This window comes from Euleptes europaea, chromosome 14 (assembly GCF_029931775.1).
Source record: "Euleptes europaea isolate rEulEur1 chromosome 14, rEulEur1.hap1, whole genome shotgun sequence".
Taxonomy (NCBI): domain Eukaryota; kingdom Metazoa; phylum Chordata; class Lepidosauria; order Squamata; family Sphaerodactylidae; genus Euleptes; species Euleptes europaea.
The window spans coordinates 26,073,177-26,088,703 of record NC_079325.1 but is presented as its reverse complement, the minus strand read 5'-3'; the positions used below and the strand labels follow the sequence as shown (position 1 = coordinate 26,088,703).

The window sequence follows — 15,527 nt, the reverse complement described above, 5'->3', positions numbered from 1 at the left end:
AAGAGCAGGGAGGAGAAAAACGGCATTCTAGAGGAAAAATTGAATGCTATCTGCCCCCCTCCCCAATTTTTCAGTGACGCACAGTGGCTTTTTTTCAGTTTGTGACCGCAGCATGCAGGGAGAAGCTGCTTTGGCCTCCTGTCCCTACGCTGTTTCCACTTCAGCAAACCACCCCATGGAGCAGCTGTTGGCTTCATTGCGAAACTTAAAATGTAGCCATGTAAGTAATGTGTTGTTTACAACAGAGCCAATAGCAGCTCCATGGGTGTCCTTGCAGATGTGAAAGCAGGCGGGGGGGGGGGGGCAAAAGCCGGTCCCCCTGCTTGCTGGGATCACAAATAGAAAAGAGTCAATGTTTGTCTGGGAGGCATAGAACTCCCATCGTGTGTGTGATATAAAGTCCTTATGTCTCCAACGAACACAAGGACTTTGTATTAATGTGTAGATGGTGCCTACAGTGAAATTAGAAACCAATGAGAGAGAGAGAAGGACATACATAACAACAAGGACACATTTGCAGGACTCGATATCTTCTTTACTGAAGTTTGTAAAAGTTTTTTTTTGTTTTGTTTCATTTTAAAATAAAGTCATTATCACAATGTCTGATCAGCCGTGGATGTTGAGTGGTTTTTGGAATCCTCTTTGCCTGGTGTGTATTTGACTTTTCAATTTTACACTGCACAATTATACACTTTGCTGAACTCTTGCACTGTTATTTTGTTCAAGGGCTAAATTTGTTATGGCCCATATGAATTCCCTGTCTGGAAGTGGCAGGGCAGTATGGCCCTTTTGATGTAAATCAAGTTACATAGATTTTTATTATTACTAATGTGGGAAGGGGGGCAAATGTGTTTAAGTGGGTTTATGGATTGAACCAGGGGTTTATGGATTGAACCTTTTTGAACCTGCAGGCATCTTTGGAATTCTGACAGTGTGGTGGGCGCAGCTATCAAATGGCTGCCACAAAATGGCTGCTGCAGCTTACCGCCAGTCATACAATGAAGATCCTTGTGTTGTGTTGGTAGCTGCTGCCAAAGCAATGTTTTAAAAATCTGCACAGCCAGTGAAATCTTGAATGGCCAATAAGAAACCTTGCTGGGCAAATGCTCACACCTGGTGCTGCCCACTTTCTAGAAACACTCAGCGGGCACCATGGAAAGTTTTAGCAGGCTCCGTGGCACCCACCTACAGGTACCACGTTGGAACCCCTGGATTGAACTCGAGCCTGCGCCCCTCCTTTGCTGCTGGAGCCACTGCAGTTGAGCTGTTCCCCCATGTCATTTAGCAATGTAGGGCCCATGAAAAGAGTTGGACACATGGCAGCATCCAGCCAGTGACTCTTTTCAGCGCTATGACTGCAGAAGAACATGAGTAAAAGAACAGTTCGTTGCTGGAGCCCTTACCAGGTGTCAGACAAAAGCTCTGCCTTCATGTTTCCTCTGCACTGGTGCCAAAGTGGCCGAGTGGCTGGAAAGATGGTGGGAAATGCAATGGCCGTCGTCATGCACTAGTGCCATTCTCGTCCTCCAGTGCAAAGTGATGCTGCCGTTCGTGCTCGCCAGCCCAGCTGCAGCAGAGCCACTGGGGACTCATCCCTGTCACTGCTGCTAAGCTCGGTCTCTGCTCTGCCTTTCTGATGTGTGCACCACTACCAACAGTGGTTGGTGTTGTGTGGTGCTGGTGGCAGTGTATGGAGGAGCTAGTTTGGCTTCCTTGCGTGTAAGTCTGGTACCCTGGCTTTGATGGACCGAGGGTCTGATTCAGTATAAGGCAACTCCTCCAGCTGGAGGAAATTCTTGTCCTGTCCAAGCATGGTCACCTGAATTGGCCTCTAGCCTCACAGCACTCACTGGTGAAGTAGGTTACACGTGACAAAAAAACCAAACAGACCAGATACTGGGAGATTTAAAAGGTAAAGGTCACCTGTGCAAGCACCTGGTCATTCCTGACTCAAGGGGTGACGTCACATCCCAATGTTTCCTAGGCAGACTTTGTTAATGGGGTGGTTTGCCACTGCCTTCCCCAGTCATCTTCCCTTTACCCTCAGCAAGCTAGGTATTCATTTTACTGACCTCGGAAGGATGGAAGGCTGAGTCAACCTTGAGCCGGCTACCTGAAACCGACTTCCGCTGGGATCGAACTCAGGTCGTGAGCAGAGCTTGGACTGCAGTACTGCAGCTTACCACTCTGCCATGGGGCTCCTACTGGGCAATTACTCGTGCATTATTGCAAGTCACAGCGGCTAAGTGTAATTTCTAATCATCTACATAGTATTTAACCATTCAGTGTGCTTTATTCTGTTCCTTTTATCTTGGAATCTCAACTCACTTCCCTGGTCTGCTTGTCCCCATTTCACACCCAGTAATGGAGGAGGTAAGATGCCATGTTGCTCTGAGAAATTCACGGACAGAGGAGGTACAAACCTGCTGCAGTTACTGCCGGGCACAGTGCAATCTAGCTGGCACCTTGTAGGATGTGTGTCTAGTCCTTCACTTGGGGAAGACTTTCACACACCAAAGGAGGGAGTAGGCAAAGGTTTCACTGGAAAACACAAAGCCTAAAAGAATCTTTGTAAACCCTTGTCTAGGCTTGATGAGTCCCTTTTTAGTTCCTTCACTGACACAAGCAAAACAAATAGGACCCGAGGCAAAGATATCAGAACCTGTGTGCATGGAGGTAGTCAACCTCTGCCTCATATTGAGAACAAACGGTGGGGAGCAAGGACCCTTCATGTCCTGTTTTCTTGGCATCCAGCATCAGCTGGATGGCTGCTTTTAGACTAGGGTCTTGATTTGGTCCAGCAATGCTAAAGTAATTCTGCTCTCTGAATTCTGGCTTCAAGGCTGTAGCCAGCCTGGTTCCAGTTACTGGAAGTTTACCAAATGCACCCATAGGCTATTCAAGTAGGTGTGTATGTATGCCTCTGCAGTCCTGTTCAAGCAAAGAGAGGCATGGGGGTGGGGGGCTTAGCACCATTATATATTTACCAATGTGCAACAGTGGGGGAAAAAATCACAGGATAGTCTGACATCAGAAGGGCCCTCCTGGCATAAAGCCAATAAATTAATTGCCTTCGGAGAGTATATTTGATGATGCAATGTTCATATACAATGTTTCCTGTGGTTGGGAGCATGTGGGCACAAGACCGCACTGATCAGAGTACGGGGGATGCAGGTCAAAGGCAGGCAGGTGAACAGCTTACTGGGTGAACAATTCACAGTCTAGTGGCACCCAAAACCAAAATGAAGCCAGCTGTCAAATATGCTGTTGGAGAAGGGATGGTGCCAAGAAATCGGTGGCTGGCAAGTACTAGAAATTAAGAAAGAGTGTTCCTGAGGCCTCTGTATGTCATGAGAACTCTGCAGAAATGTCTGTTCTGCATCAGTGGTATCAAGTCGACTTTTCAAATCTTAGTGAGGCGGAGCATTAAGACAGTTGCTGTGTGAGAGCAATTCCCTTAGAAATTGCCAGCATTTGATCCCCCCCAAAGAGGACTGTTGGGCTGGTATTGCCACCTTTTTCTGAACAGATTCGGCACGAGAGTTTGCACACAATTCCTGGTGAATAAATTAAGGTGCACACCGAGGGGAAACGTTTTTTGGGAAACTAGACAGCTTAGTGCAAAACCTTCCTTTTGCTGGAACGAATATGAAATAAGAACCAACCCTATTTCTTCTGCTGCTGAAGACCATAAAGTAGGTATGGAGGACACCCTTGAAAATAACTTACAAAGCTAATTTGAAAGTTCATGGTTGGCTGCTTGAGTACTTTAGGTTTCGGTGCAGTGGTTAGGGAAATCGTGGGAAAAGGTAGTCCTTCCTTAAATAACAGGGCTGAAGTTAAGGTTTTCTTTTTATCGAGTGGGCACCTGGTTGGTCATAAGTCCTTTGAAGTGATCAAACCTCTCTTCCATTGCTTCACTGAAGGAGTCAGCTGTGGAGAAAACAAAGAGACAATGGGAGGGGAGGGGCTGTGGCTCAGTGGCAGAGCCCATATTTTGCATGCAGAAGGTCCCAGGTTCTATTTCTGCCATATTTCAGGGAGCGGGTGTTGGAAAAGACCCTTCTCTGGGACTCTGGAGGACAGATGCCAGCCAGAGGAGACAGCACTGAGCTAGACAGACCAGTGGTCTAAGGCAGCTTTATATATCAGTGAGAATGGGGACGGATGGGCAGCAGCAAGATTGCACACTGGTTCACTCCTTGGCATTTCCATCCTCCTCTTCACCCATTACAGAATACACAGGTTGGATGTGGAGTACCCATGCTGTATCAGACATAACACAATCACATGTGAGATGTGGGTTCTCCTCCATTCCCATGTGTATGCTGCCCGATTAAGATCAGGACTGGTGCATGTGGAAAGGGGGCTTCATCCTTCCTCACTGCACCATTTTCCCCATCGGAAACAGTCCTGGGGTGGTGGTACTTGGGGAGACCCATGTGTCCCTTGGGATACACATGGATTTCCCCAGCAGGACCAAGGGTCTCTCCTAAAACTTTCAGGGTGGATAAGAAGAAGAAAACGAAGAGTTGGTTTTTATATGCCGACTTTCTCTACCACTTGAGGCAGAATCAAACAGGCTTACAATAGCCTTCCCTTCCCCTCCCCACAACAGACACTCTGTGAGGTAGGTGGGGCTGAGAGAGCCCTAAGAGAGCTGTGACTAGCCCAACCCCCCCCCAGATGGCTTCATGTGTAGGAGTGGTGAAACCAACCCAGTTCACCAGATTAGCCTCTGCCGCTCATGTGGAGGAGAAAGGGATCAAACCCGGTTCTCCAGACCAGACTCCACTGCTCCAAACCACCGCTCTTAACCACTACACCACACCGAGCAGAACCATCAACTCATGTGTTAAATTGTCTGACACAGGGTGGACACCCCTTATATGAAGAGGGACTCAGGTTTGGAGATTACCTTGATCTGCCCAAATGGCAGTTGCCAGTCGGAACAAGACGGTGCGAGCTACACAATCCAATGACCTGACTCAGCTTGATTACCCTTCTACAGGGCTTGCATGTCAAATGGCAGAAAGCCATACACCTGAAGCATTCTTATCAGGTACTACCATACCAGCTTGATATGAAGCACACCTTTCCAGCCTTTTTTTCTACCCACCTATGTGGCAGTTGAACAACCAGACACGTTGTTCGTTTAACTTGCATTGGCATTTCATCTTGTTGTTGGAATGGTCAATCTCTGCAACGTCGTGGCGTGGGTTGACGTGGATCTAGGAAAGGATTGCCAGAGAGGCTTTAGTAGCATCTAAACAATATGGGTTAAGATGTTGCATTTGAGCTTTCCGAGGGCAAGCTGATCCAAGAACTGTAAATAGCAGAATTTGTTCTCCATATAAACAATTGTTTGCTAGAGAAACACGGGGCTGGATTAAAGCCTCTCCTCTCTCCTTGGCCAGATTCAAGGCAACCTGACTCCCCAGTTCCGGAGTTGGAAGTTTCACCCTAGAAAATATCTTACAAATGATCAATTTCAGTTTTTTATAATATTTTTAAAAAGTAAAAAGGAATCTTGTAGCACTTAACATCAGACAAAGTGGCTTACTGTTCACAAAAGCTCACGCTGAAACGAAAAACTTATTAGTTGATCAGGTGCCCCAAGGTGCCTGTTTATTTTTGCTGTTAATAGACAAGCGTGGTTATATCTCTAGAAGTGCATTTTTAAATTGCTCCTTGGTTCCAATTTGTATGGATAAGACAGAACTGTAAAAGTACTATGGAGGTAAGTTCCGTTGTTTTTAGACTCTGAAATTTAATTTGATTTGGCAGTAAGTAAAATTTTCAGCCTTTTCGTGAGGCCACATACTTTGATTGCTTAAAACACTGACGAATCAAGGTCAAGGCCTGTTGGGCAAAGAAGCCAGGTAGTGGCTGTTTCACAAGGTGCAAAACACCTAGTGAGGGGGGACATTCAGACGTGCACCCTTCTCACTTGCAGCCTGAATAAAAACTTTACCATTTGATTCTGCAGACGGGACATACTGGCCCTTAGTTTTCAGTTCCCAAGACAAGAGCCCCTAATTTTGTTTGGCATGTGGCCACTTTTGGAATTTCGAGAACACTGAGTGGATTCTCTTCCACAAAATAGCTGCCATGGGTTGGGGGGGACAGCCAACCACAAAATGGCTGCCATAGGTGCTGGGGCCAGTCACAAAACACTGGGTGATTGTTAGTCAAGCATCCTCCTCTGAAGGAGGCACCTGTTTCCGAATTAGTGCTTTTTGCAGACACAAAAGTGCTGCCTCTTGGGTTCATTTGAACCACCCACTGATATGTTTGGGGGAAGAAGGAAGGAAGTGCCAGAGAACATAGCGTTGTCCACAGGCACCAGGTTGGGGATCACTAATCTTGGCAACAGGCTTGGAGAAAAAAGTCCTGTCCCTTTAATAGAGGTGTAATGTGTGGAAAGGGGCAGCTGAAGCTTTTCCTAGCATAGAGGTAAACAACACCCCCAGGTAATTAACATCTCATTAAGCCTCTATTAAAAGGTATCACTGCTCCAAGATCATTGTATATACAGAGCAGCCATTATTTTGATGAATCATAACAAACCTGGAAGATGTAGCTTCCTGGTGGGACATCTGTAACATCAATCCACTGGCAGTCAATATCATGCCGGTACACATCATAGCACCCAACGCTTATACCTTGCTCCCCAAAATTGGCACATCCATATTGCCTCTCGATGCCTAAAAAGGAAGGGATGCAGATGCAAAGGGAATATCAACCATAATGTAGTGTCTGGAAGCCCTTTTGAAAGACTTTGCAGTTTGTTCAGCTTGAAGGAAGAGAATAGCCGCAGTGATCCAAGCATAACACTTGTCATAGCTGGGCTTCTTCAAGTATTTATCAAACTCCATCATCTCCTAGGTTAACTGGCATCACACATCTTTTTCACCAGCCTTGCAAGGGGATATTCTTGCTCCTCTGGTCTGTGCAAGCAACTTGAGGCTCTGATTGCATGCTACTAGTTTGCAAGTATCAACAAGAGGCTCCAGATGGGGCACACACTATCCTAAAATGGGGTCAAATGTAGCTATCCAGTTCAATAGGGCCCAGACAAGATTGTGATGTGACTAAGCTTCCAGATGTGCATCTGCAACTGGACTGGTTATGCACAGAACATAACTTTTCCTTACTGGAACTCCCCTGCTATTTTTTTTAATTCTTCAAATGCCATCTTAACATTAACTTGTTCCCATGTCATTTTTGGGGGGCAGTCTTAATTGCTCCCGAGGCTATTTGTCCCATGAGGCAAAACATAGGTTATGTTATCTATTCCTATGATATCTATCCTTTCCTTTATGGGACAAATAACAGTATGGGTGTATGACGGATTCAGATCCTAAAAACAGTTATGGGGGAGGGGAAAGGCAGTAAACAAACTGTGGAGGGGGCATGCGGAAGAAACAGTGCAGTTGATGGCCGCCAAGTTAATAAGGGAAAGGAGTGCCAATACAACTTCCCTATCTACAAGGGTGTTTCTATTAATTCCAGCAGAAGACTATTTTTCTATCAAATGAAAGGAGCCCATTTTCCTGTCCATTAGAAAAGATGTGCATTCATTTTTATACACAGATTTCCATCTTCTGTTGGAATGAGTGGGGCATTCCAAACACCAAAGGGGGGGCAACCCTCATTCATGTACTAGGACAACCCAGGTCTTTGGACCAGAGTTCATTGTTCAGGAGAGCCCTTGGGTCCCCTCACACTTGTTAAGACCAAAAAACACTCCAGACTATAAACGTGGCTATAGATTTGATAACAAGACATTATTGAACTAGGCAAATTGATATTGTAGAAATCTATTTATTTATTTAATCCATTCGCACCCCATCTTTCTCCCCAATGGGGACCTAAGGCGGCTTACATCATTTTCCTCTCCTATATTTTTCCTTACAACAACCCTGTGAGGTAGGTTAGGCTAAGAGAGTGTGACTGGCCCAAGGTCAGAAGTGAATCTAGACTCCCAAGCAGAACTGAAAGAAAATGGATTATAGTCATATGATGTTCCAATATAACCTCCAAAGAAAGATGTAAATAGAAAAGATTTTGCCTAGCGCTTATGGGACCATGCAAACATCCTTTAGGTGGCAGTTCTGTAAGAAGGGTGCCATCACTAAAAAGTCGCTGTCTACAGTAGATCCATTCCTTACTTCTGCTATTGGAGATAACTGCAGAAAGACTTCTGATGATAATCTTAACTGGTAGGCAGATTTGTAGTGGAAAACTGGGTCCTTCGGAAGCCCTGCTGCTACATCACGTAGTATAAAGAATTAAATGCACAGAGGGCCTGGGACTTCGGCCATTCCATGTGCTTTGCTACACTTGTGTCAAACATGACAGCAGTGAAACAAATCCATTGCAATCAGGCCTGTAGCCAGAAAATATTTATGGTGGGCGGCGGCAAATGAGTACAATGGTAGCCAACCCATCATGATTTATTTATAGAACAATTTTCTACTTGAGACTCAAGGTTGATTACTTGGTATAAAACACTGTAATCAAATAGCATAAGAGATCTAATGAGCAATGCAATTGGACTAGGATTACAAAAATTAGAGAAGCGCAAAAAAGTATCAGATATGCTATGACAAGCAATGCAGAAAATGGAATTACAAAAAAGGAAAACAATGCTGTAAGAGTATGATAGAACATACAACAAATGGATAATATATAGCATACAACTAAGGTTGCCAACGCTGGAGTGGAGCCTGGGGAGTATGGGGAGAGGAGGGACCAAAGCAGGTTATAATGCTCTGTGGGGCTGCTGACAGTCCACCCCCAAAGCAGCCATTTTCTCCAAGTGAACTGATACCTGTTGTTTGGAGAGCTGTTGTAATTCCAGGAGATATCCAGGCCCCGCCTGGAGATTGGCAACCCTAGCATACACCGTGGCCCAGAATACAGTCATATTCTCTATTAGCTGGGGTTGGGTCTGAGTCCAGGGCCGTCCCACACCCTCCAGGGTTACTTTAGTTGGGCAAGTGTCCTAGGGTAGAGCCTCAGAGTAGAGCAAGCGGAGGGGGTTTCTCTTCACCCAATTTCTACTCTGCTCTGCCAGTTACCTATCACCATTTGCCAGGTAACGAGTCTGGCGATTCCTCCCTGGCTGCTCCTAGGCATGCCTTTTAAATGCTTGCCCAAGGGAGGGCCAACCCTGGGCGTAGCCAATCCTGCCTCTCAGCCCAGTCCTGGGGAGTGACTGGGCCAATGGATCCTTGCTTTGGATTGGTGAGCTCTCTGGCCCTTTCCTCTGGACTTGTTTAAAGAGCTGGCTGACCTGCTGGACCTCCTCTAGGAAGGTCAGCATTGCCTGCTCTCCCTGCCCCTGCTAATTCTTTTCTAGCCAATTGCATAGAGAATCCTCACTTTTTCCTTTGCATAGAGAATTTACACTTGAGAGACTTGTGACAGATGTCACACCAACCGCTAGTGCTGATTGGAGGGGCGTGACAAATGATTGATGGGGCACTGTCCCTTTCTGCACCACCCTGGCTAGGGACCTGACCCGTGAGGTGCGTAGAAATGTGCATACCAGGTGCGCAGTCACTGTCCTCCAGGCAAAAACTGGCCTTGTTTCCTTCAGCCACTTTGGTGCCATTGAGATCTAGCAAATCGTAATGTGTGAACACCTCCATGCTGTGGTAATGTCTGTGAGACAGAAAGGAAGCCAATGTCTTGATTAAGGAAAGCAGGCATCAGGCTGCCTTAAAATAAATAAATAAATAAATAAATAAATAAATAAATAAATAAATAAATAAATAAAACACAGTGTTGTTACCCAGAAGCGGTGACAACCCAAATCACCATTTACAGCCTTCTCCTGAACATTGCCTGGGAGAGGCTGCGCTGGAGCTGTCAGCAACTTCAGTTGGTGCCACCACTTAGTAGAGCGCGGGGAGGGGGGTAGTGCAGGGAATAGGTGTTGTTTTGATACTGTGATTGAGTTTCAGGGGAATCCTAGAGCGTCACTCCTACGTCATGATGTCACTTCCAGGGTCACGCTGAAAGTGATATTGCAGCATCGGAATGAAGCCTATTTGCATGTCTCCTCCCCCCTAAACTTCTCATTGGTTGCCAGAACTAGGCAGGCAACCCTAGGCGGTACATACCCCTTTCTATTGAGAAAATCAAACCATGCACAAACGGAAAACCAAATGCATCTTGCCATTTAAACTTGGGTAACATTGTGAAAATAAACTCTGGCACAAAAAATAATTAAAAGTCAGTGGGCCATAAGACACTGGTTGGAGGTGAGCCTAGCAGGGTGGCTGATTCCTGTGCCTTGATAGCTGGTTGGGCTAGTGCAAGATGTCCCATTTGCCAGGGCCCAGTTGGAGGATGAAAAACAGAAGAGTGGAGTAGGAGAGACGTATTGATCTTAAAGTCATTTTTACCATAGGGTTCCAGGGAAACCCTACACGGCCAAAAGTTACACGGCCAAAAGTATTTGCCCTTTCACCAGGTCTCCATCACCCTTAGTCTCCTGCTGGTTGGCAGTGCTGGGCTGGCAACCCTACTGGAGGGCCTATCAGCAGGGTTCAGGGGGTCAAGAAATCCTTCCCCAGCACTTGGTGTTCAAACGTACACTGCCTCCAAACGCGGCAGTTTCTTTTAGCCATAAGGATGGACCAATCACCTATGAATCCATCCAATCTCTTTTTAAAGTCATCCAAACTATTGGCCTTCACGTGCTATTTATTAAATATATAGCATGTCCAATTTTTATAAATAAATTCTGAGGCAGAAAACCCTCGTGTGAAAGTTCCACAAATTAATTCTCCAGCACATTTGATCAGGCAACATTGGTTTTTTTTTTATAATGTGGTTTGGAAACCAACGGCACCTCCCACTCCCTCAGCCTTTGACCATCCTCACTGCAGACTGGGATGTGCCGGGCAGAATACTACCGCCAGAATAAGAGCAGGAACTCGGCTTGAATGTTGCAGCTTTCCAGTGGGGTTTATAAGGTCAAGCCACTGTTAAAAATCTAGTGGGCAGTCCTTACAGATCCTGTTATCCATTCCTCGCCCAAATAATTATTTATCACCATCACCCTCTCTCAACTAAGACACCAAAGAGATCAGAATGTACCCAATATGTGGGATTTTTGTAACAAAATTCCAATTTGCAATGTGAAAGCAAAGGCAGGAAATTAACAGCATCTGTGGCTATTGTATCCAGGCATCCACGTCACTCTGTCCTAAACAAAATAATGATTTAGTTCATGCAATACACTAAATTGGGTAAGGTCAGCCAGGTCTACATCTGCTGACTGCTTCTCTAGTCTTGGGAATATTCTGTCCAGGACTTAGGACACTCTGTCCTGCAACTTAGGGTTGCAGCCACTGGCTGGTACTGGCTGGAAAGGGGGAGAGAAGGACCCGGGGGGTGCCGTTGCTCTGACCACGTGACATCATTCTGACAGTTTGCCCCAGAAGTGACATCATTGTATTGATGTGACGTTTTAGGATTCACTGGAAATTTGTGATGCTGAATGAATTGTACAGCATTGTGTTAACATGATAATATCACTTCCAGGTGTGCCAAATCCTGCCCTCCTCTGGCTCCACCCCCAAAATCTCCAGGTATTTCCCAACCCAGAGCTGGCAACCCTAACAGGTTTCTTTCCCCATCCTGGCCCAACCCAAAACAGCTTCTAGAGGAGTGTGGATATGGGCCTGGCACCCCTAAGTATAATTTTCATGAGTGCATACTTGTGATGGCATACTTTATTCCAGAAAAGGGAAATAGGGTAATTTTGAACATTCAAATGATTCTCTTTGTTAAAAAAATGCCTTACTCTGGAAAGCCTACATGGCCTTTGAGCCTTACAACAATCATGTTAGGCGGGCTAGCCCAAGGGATAACAACGTTTCCATGGACACAGTTGAGCAGGGATTCTCACCAGGTACCCATAACTAAACCCAACACTCTAGCCCAGGGGTGTCAAACATAAGGCCCGCAGGCCGGATCCGGCCACTTGGTAGCTCTTATCCAGCCCGTGAGCCAGCCGAGGCAGCCACTCCCTCCACTCTCAATCTGGGTTGGCGAGGCATGGCTCGCCCCCCCACCAAGTGACATTTAAGTCATATCTAGCCCTCGCAATAAATGAGTTCGACACCCCTGCTCTAGCAATTTTGCCAGTTCACTTGCCAACTGTACAATAAGCCCTTCACCTAAACACTGCCTGATTTCTGTTCTGCTATGTATGTATGTGGAGAAGCAAGCATAGGATTGCATCAACAAAACGAACACTTCCCAGTTTAACTAGGGGAAAGCAAGTGACTGAAAAGTAAGGCCCGTTTTCATCTGCAAAAGTAAATTGTAGCTTAATAGGAAACATCTGACACTGAGGGTCAGGTAGCAGCACCTAATTTACCAATGTATTTGTTCTTGTTAAAACGTGTTGATGTAAGGTGAGGAACGAGGCATTTTTCTTGTAAAGGAAAACATGATCCAAAAAACTGCCTCAGAATTGCTGTGATTAAAATTACTTCCAGGTGCTCCATCATTTCCCTTTACCTGCCCATTTAAGTGGCTTTCCCCATTCCCTCCCCTTGCTTTCATGTCCTGAACAGAAGCGCATAGTTTACAGAGTGAGACTGTTGGAGTGGGAGGAGGCATTTTGAGGGTTCAACACTATTTACTTTGAAGTTGGCTGCTCTGGCTATTTCCAGTGCAAAAAAAAAAAAAAGTTTAAACTTTAGGTCTGACGGTGTTCCTAAAATATGTCTGCATCGTTCAAATAGGTGTTTATGTTATAGTGTTTACGGACTGGAAATTCTGAAGAGGAATTGAGTCCATGGTCCTCTGAGCAAACAGACCTGTTTAAATACACAGGCGGGCTCACTTAAACATGGGCTGTTCGGAAATGCCAGCCAGCACAGCATTTTGCAACCAGGCCGTGATGTGACCTGGTTTTTGGTAGTCTGTGGAATTAAGCTAGGACAGACCAGGAGAACTTGTGACCCACCCTGCCGAATGCGGCCCACCAGCCAAGCTTGGCAAAGCCCCTGTGTTTGCCGTCTGCTTACGATGGCAAAAAATACGGTGGCTGGGTAGTTAGGGCTGCCAACTTCCAGGTGGTGGCTGGAGATCTCCTGCTATTACAACTGATCTCCAGCTGATAGAGATCAGTTCGCCTGGAGAAAATGGTGGCTTAGGCATTGAAGTCCCAGCCCCTCCCCAAATCCCGTCCACCTCAGGCTCCGCCCAAAAAACCTCCCGCCGGTGGCAAAAGAGGGACCTGGCAAACCTGTGGGTAATTGTCTAGCACTTGACAGATCATAGGGTTACCAACTCCAAACTGGAAAATCCCTGGGGATTTGGGGGCTGAGCACTGGAAGGGCAGAATTTGGCAAGGGGAGAGAACTCAGCAGGGATGTGCCAAAAATCTCCGTCAGAGTCACGGTATGACATCACTTCTGGGGCCAATTTGGAATCCTAGATTCTAATTAAAAGGTGTTGCATCGATGCAAATTATGTCACTTCCTGGTTTGCCCTGGAAGGGATGTTACACCATTACTCTATTGACACCCCCAATGCCCCCACCCCAGTCTCTCACCAGCCATCAGCTGGAAACCCCAGGCAGAACAGAACTAGAATACTTTGCAACCAACACTCTGAGAATAATAAGATAATGAATAAGATCACCTTAACATGAGGAGATGGTTTCTATAACATGAGAAGATGGTTCTAATACCAGGTTCACCATGATCGCATAATATTCTACCTGGAACTTATCCGTATTAACAGATGTGTTATGAAACCTTTCTTGACTTATGACTGGTTAATTGCTATTGCTGCTGTGGGCAGAATGGCTCAAGAGGTATAGTGATTTTTCACCAGTGGAAATGGACAATAGAGAAAAGTTGTATAGGCACCATGCTTTGTAGATGCAATGAGAGTCAATAATACTTCCAGGAGATCCCTATGTCTTACATCCAGGCCAGACTCAAGCAGCTGCAAGGCTATATACTTCAGTAAACTCTCTCAATAAATGAACCTCCATAGTCCAGAAGTCCAAAATATGCCTGTAGGGGGTATTTATTCCTCTCCTTTAGCCCCTTAATTGGTAATACACCTTCCCTTTTTACAATCTGCAACAGTGAAGGGGAAGACCAAATGCTTGCCTGTGACATTCGTGCCAAATCCAGGAATGGCGCCCGTGTCTAGGGCGGAAGTCTGCTTGCCCGACGTTGTGGATCTGGGAGGAGAAACGCAGGAGCCTCCTGTGACCGGTGGAAACGGATGTGTTGACAGCTGAGGAGGCCAGGCAGTTCTCCTCGAGTGCACACTGTAGCATGTACATTGGACGGTCTTCAAGGTATGATGTGTACTCTACCTCCTTGGCATTGATAAGGAGGTCAGCGGCAGCTGGAGGCAAGAACAGGAAATTGAAACAAACATCTTTAGGGATCACCTGCTCCAAACCACAGGATTTTAGGCCAGGTCTGGATCCAGCCCCTCTCAATAGCAACATTTGCTGGAGCGGCTTCCAGTGAGTGCTGGTGTCACAGCAGGGGAGTAAGACTTTGCATGCTGATATGGCTTTCAGTTGCCTGGGCAATGCCTTGCCTGGAATAACATCAGATGACCATGGTGATCATCTGAAGTTCATAACTCATATTACTGCTGGGGAAAATGGGGCTTTCTTTTTGAACATCAGAATCACGTTCTAGATTGATTAATGTGTAATATGGTGAGAGAAGAACAAAATGATTGCCAGCCTGGCTCAGAGGAAGAGAATCTGAAGAAAGGTTCAGTTCTATCCAGTTCACCCTCTTTTTGTTTGCTTGTTTTAGCCATAAGCCATAACAAGTTACTATGCATTGCGTATGATTAACATTTCAAGGAAAGAAGCAGAAGCAGAGTTGGTTTTTATATGCCGACTTTCTCCACCACTTAAGAGTGACTCAAACTGGCTTACAATCACCTTCCCTTCCCCTCCCCACAACAGACACCCTGTGAGGTAGGTGGGACTGAGAGAGCTCTAAGAGATGTAACTTGCCCAAGGTCACCCAGGTGGCTTCGTGTGTAGGAGTGGGGAGACAAAACCAGTTCACCAGATTAGCCTCCGCCGCATATGTGGAGGAGTGGGGAATCAAACCCTGTTCTCCAGATCAGAGTCCACCGCTCCAAACCACCATTCTTAACCACTACACCATGCTGGCAAGACAGACAATGTGGAATTAGTGTCAGGAATCCCATACAATATGAAGCTGCCTTATACCAAAGCAGACCTCAGGCCCATCTAGCTAGGTATCTGATCGGCAGGTTGGACTCTCAAGAGGTTCAGGCAGAGAAAGTTCTTTCCCGACTGCTGCTTGAGATCTAGGGTCGCTAGTACAGCACTGGCAACCAGTGGGAGCAAGGAGCAGGGCAGGGTGTGACTAGGTGTGACATAGGGTTGCCAGGTCCCTCTTCACCACGGGCGGGAGGTTTTGGGGTGGACCTGAGGAGGGCGGGGTTTGGGGAGGGGAGGGACTTCAATGCCATAGAGT

General features: G+C 46.2%; 1 protein-coding gene across 1 annotated transcript in view; it reads right to left on the bottom strand.

Moving 5' to 3' along the window:
* Window positions 1-3,599: 3,599 nt before the first annotated feature.
* The window catches only part of LOXL2 (lysyl oxidase like 2), a 73,254-nt gene continuing 61,326 nt past the window's right edge, over window positions 3,600-15,527 (bottom strand). Inside the window, exons 9-13 of the mRNA XM_056860220.1 lie at window positions 14,157-14,400; window positions 9,557-9,672; window positions 6,571-6,707; window positions 5,120-5,231; window positions 3,600-3,933 (exon numbers count right to left, since the gene is read on the bottom strand). Of these exons, the coding sequence (XP_056716198.1) occupies window positions 3,854-3,933; window positions 5,120-5,231; window positions 6,571-6,707; window positions 9,557-9,672; window positions 14,157-14,400 (689 nt within the window). The 3' untranslated portion in view covers window positions 3,600-3,853. The remainder of the gene's footprint in view (window positions 3,934-5,119; window positions 5,232-6,570; window positions 6,708-9,556; window positions 9,673-14,156; window positions 14,401-15,527) is intronic.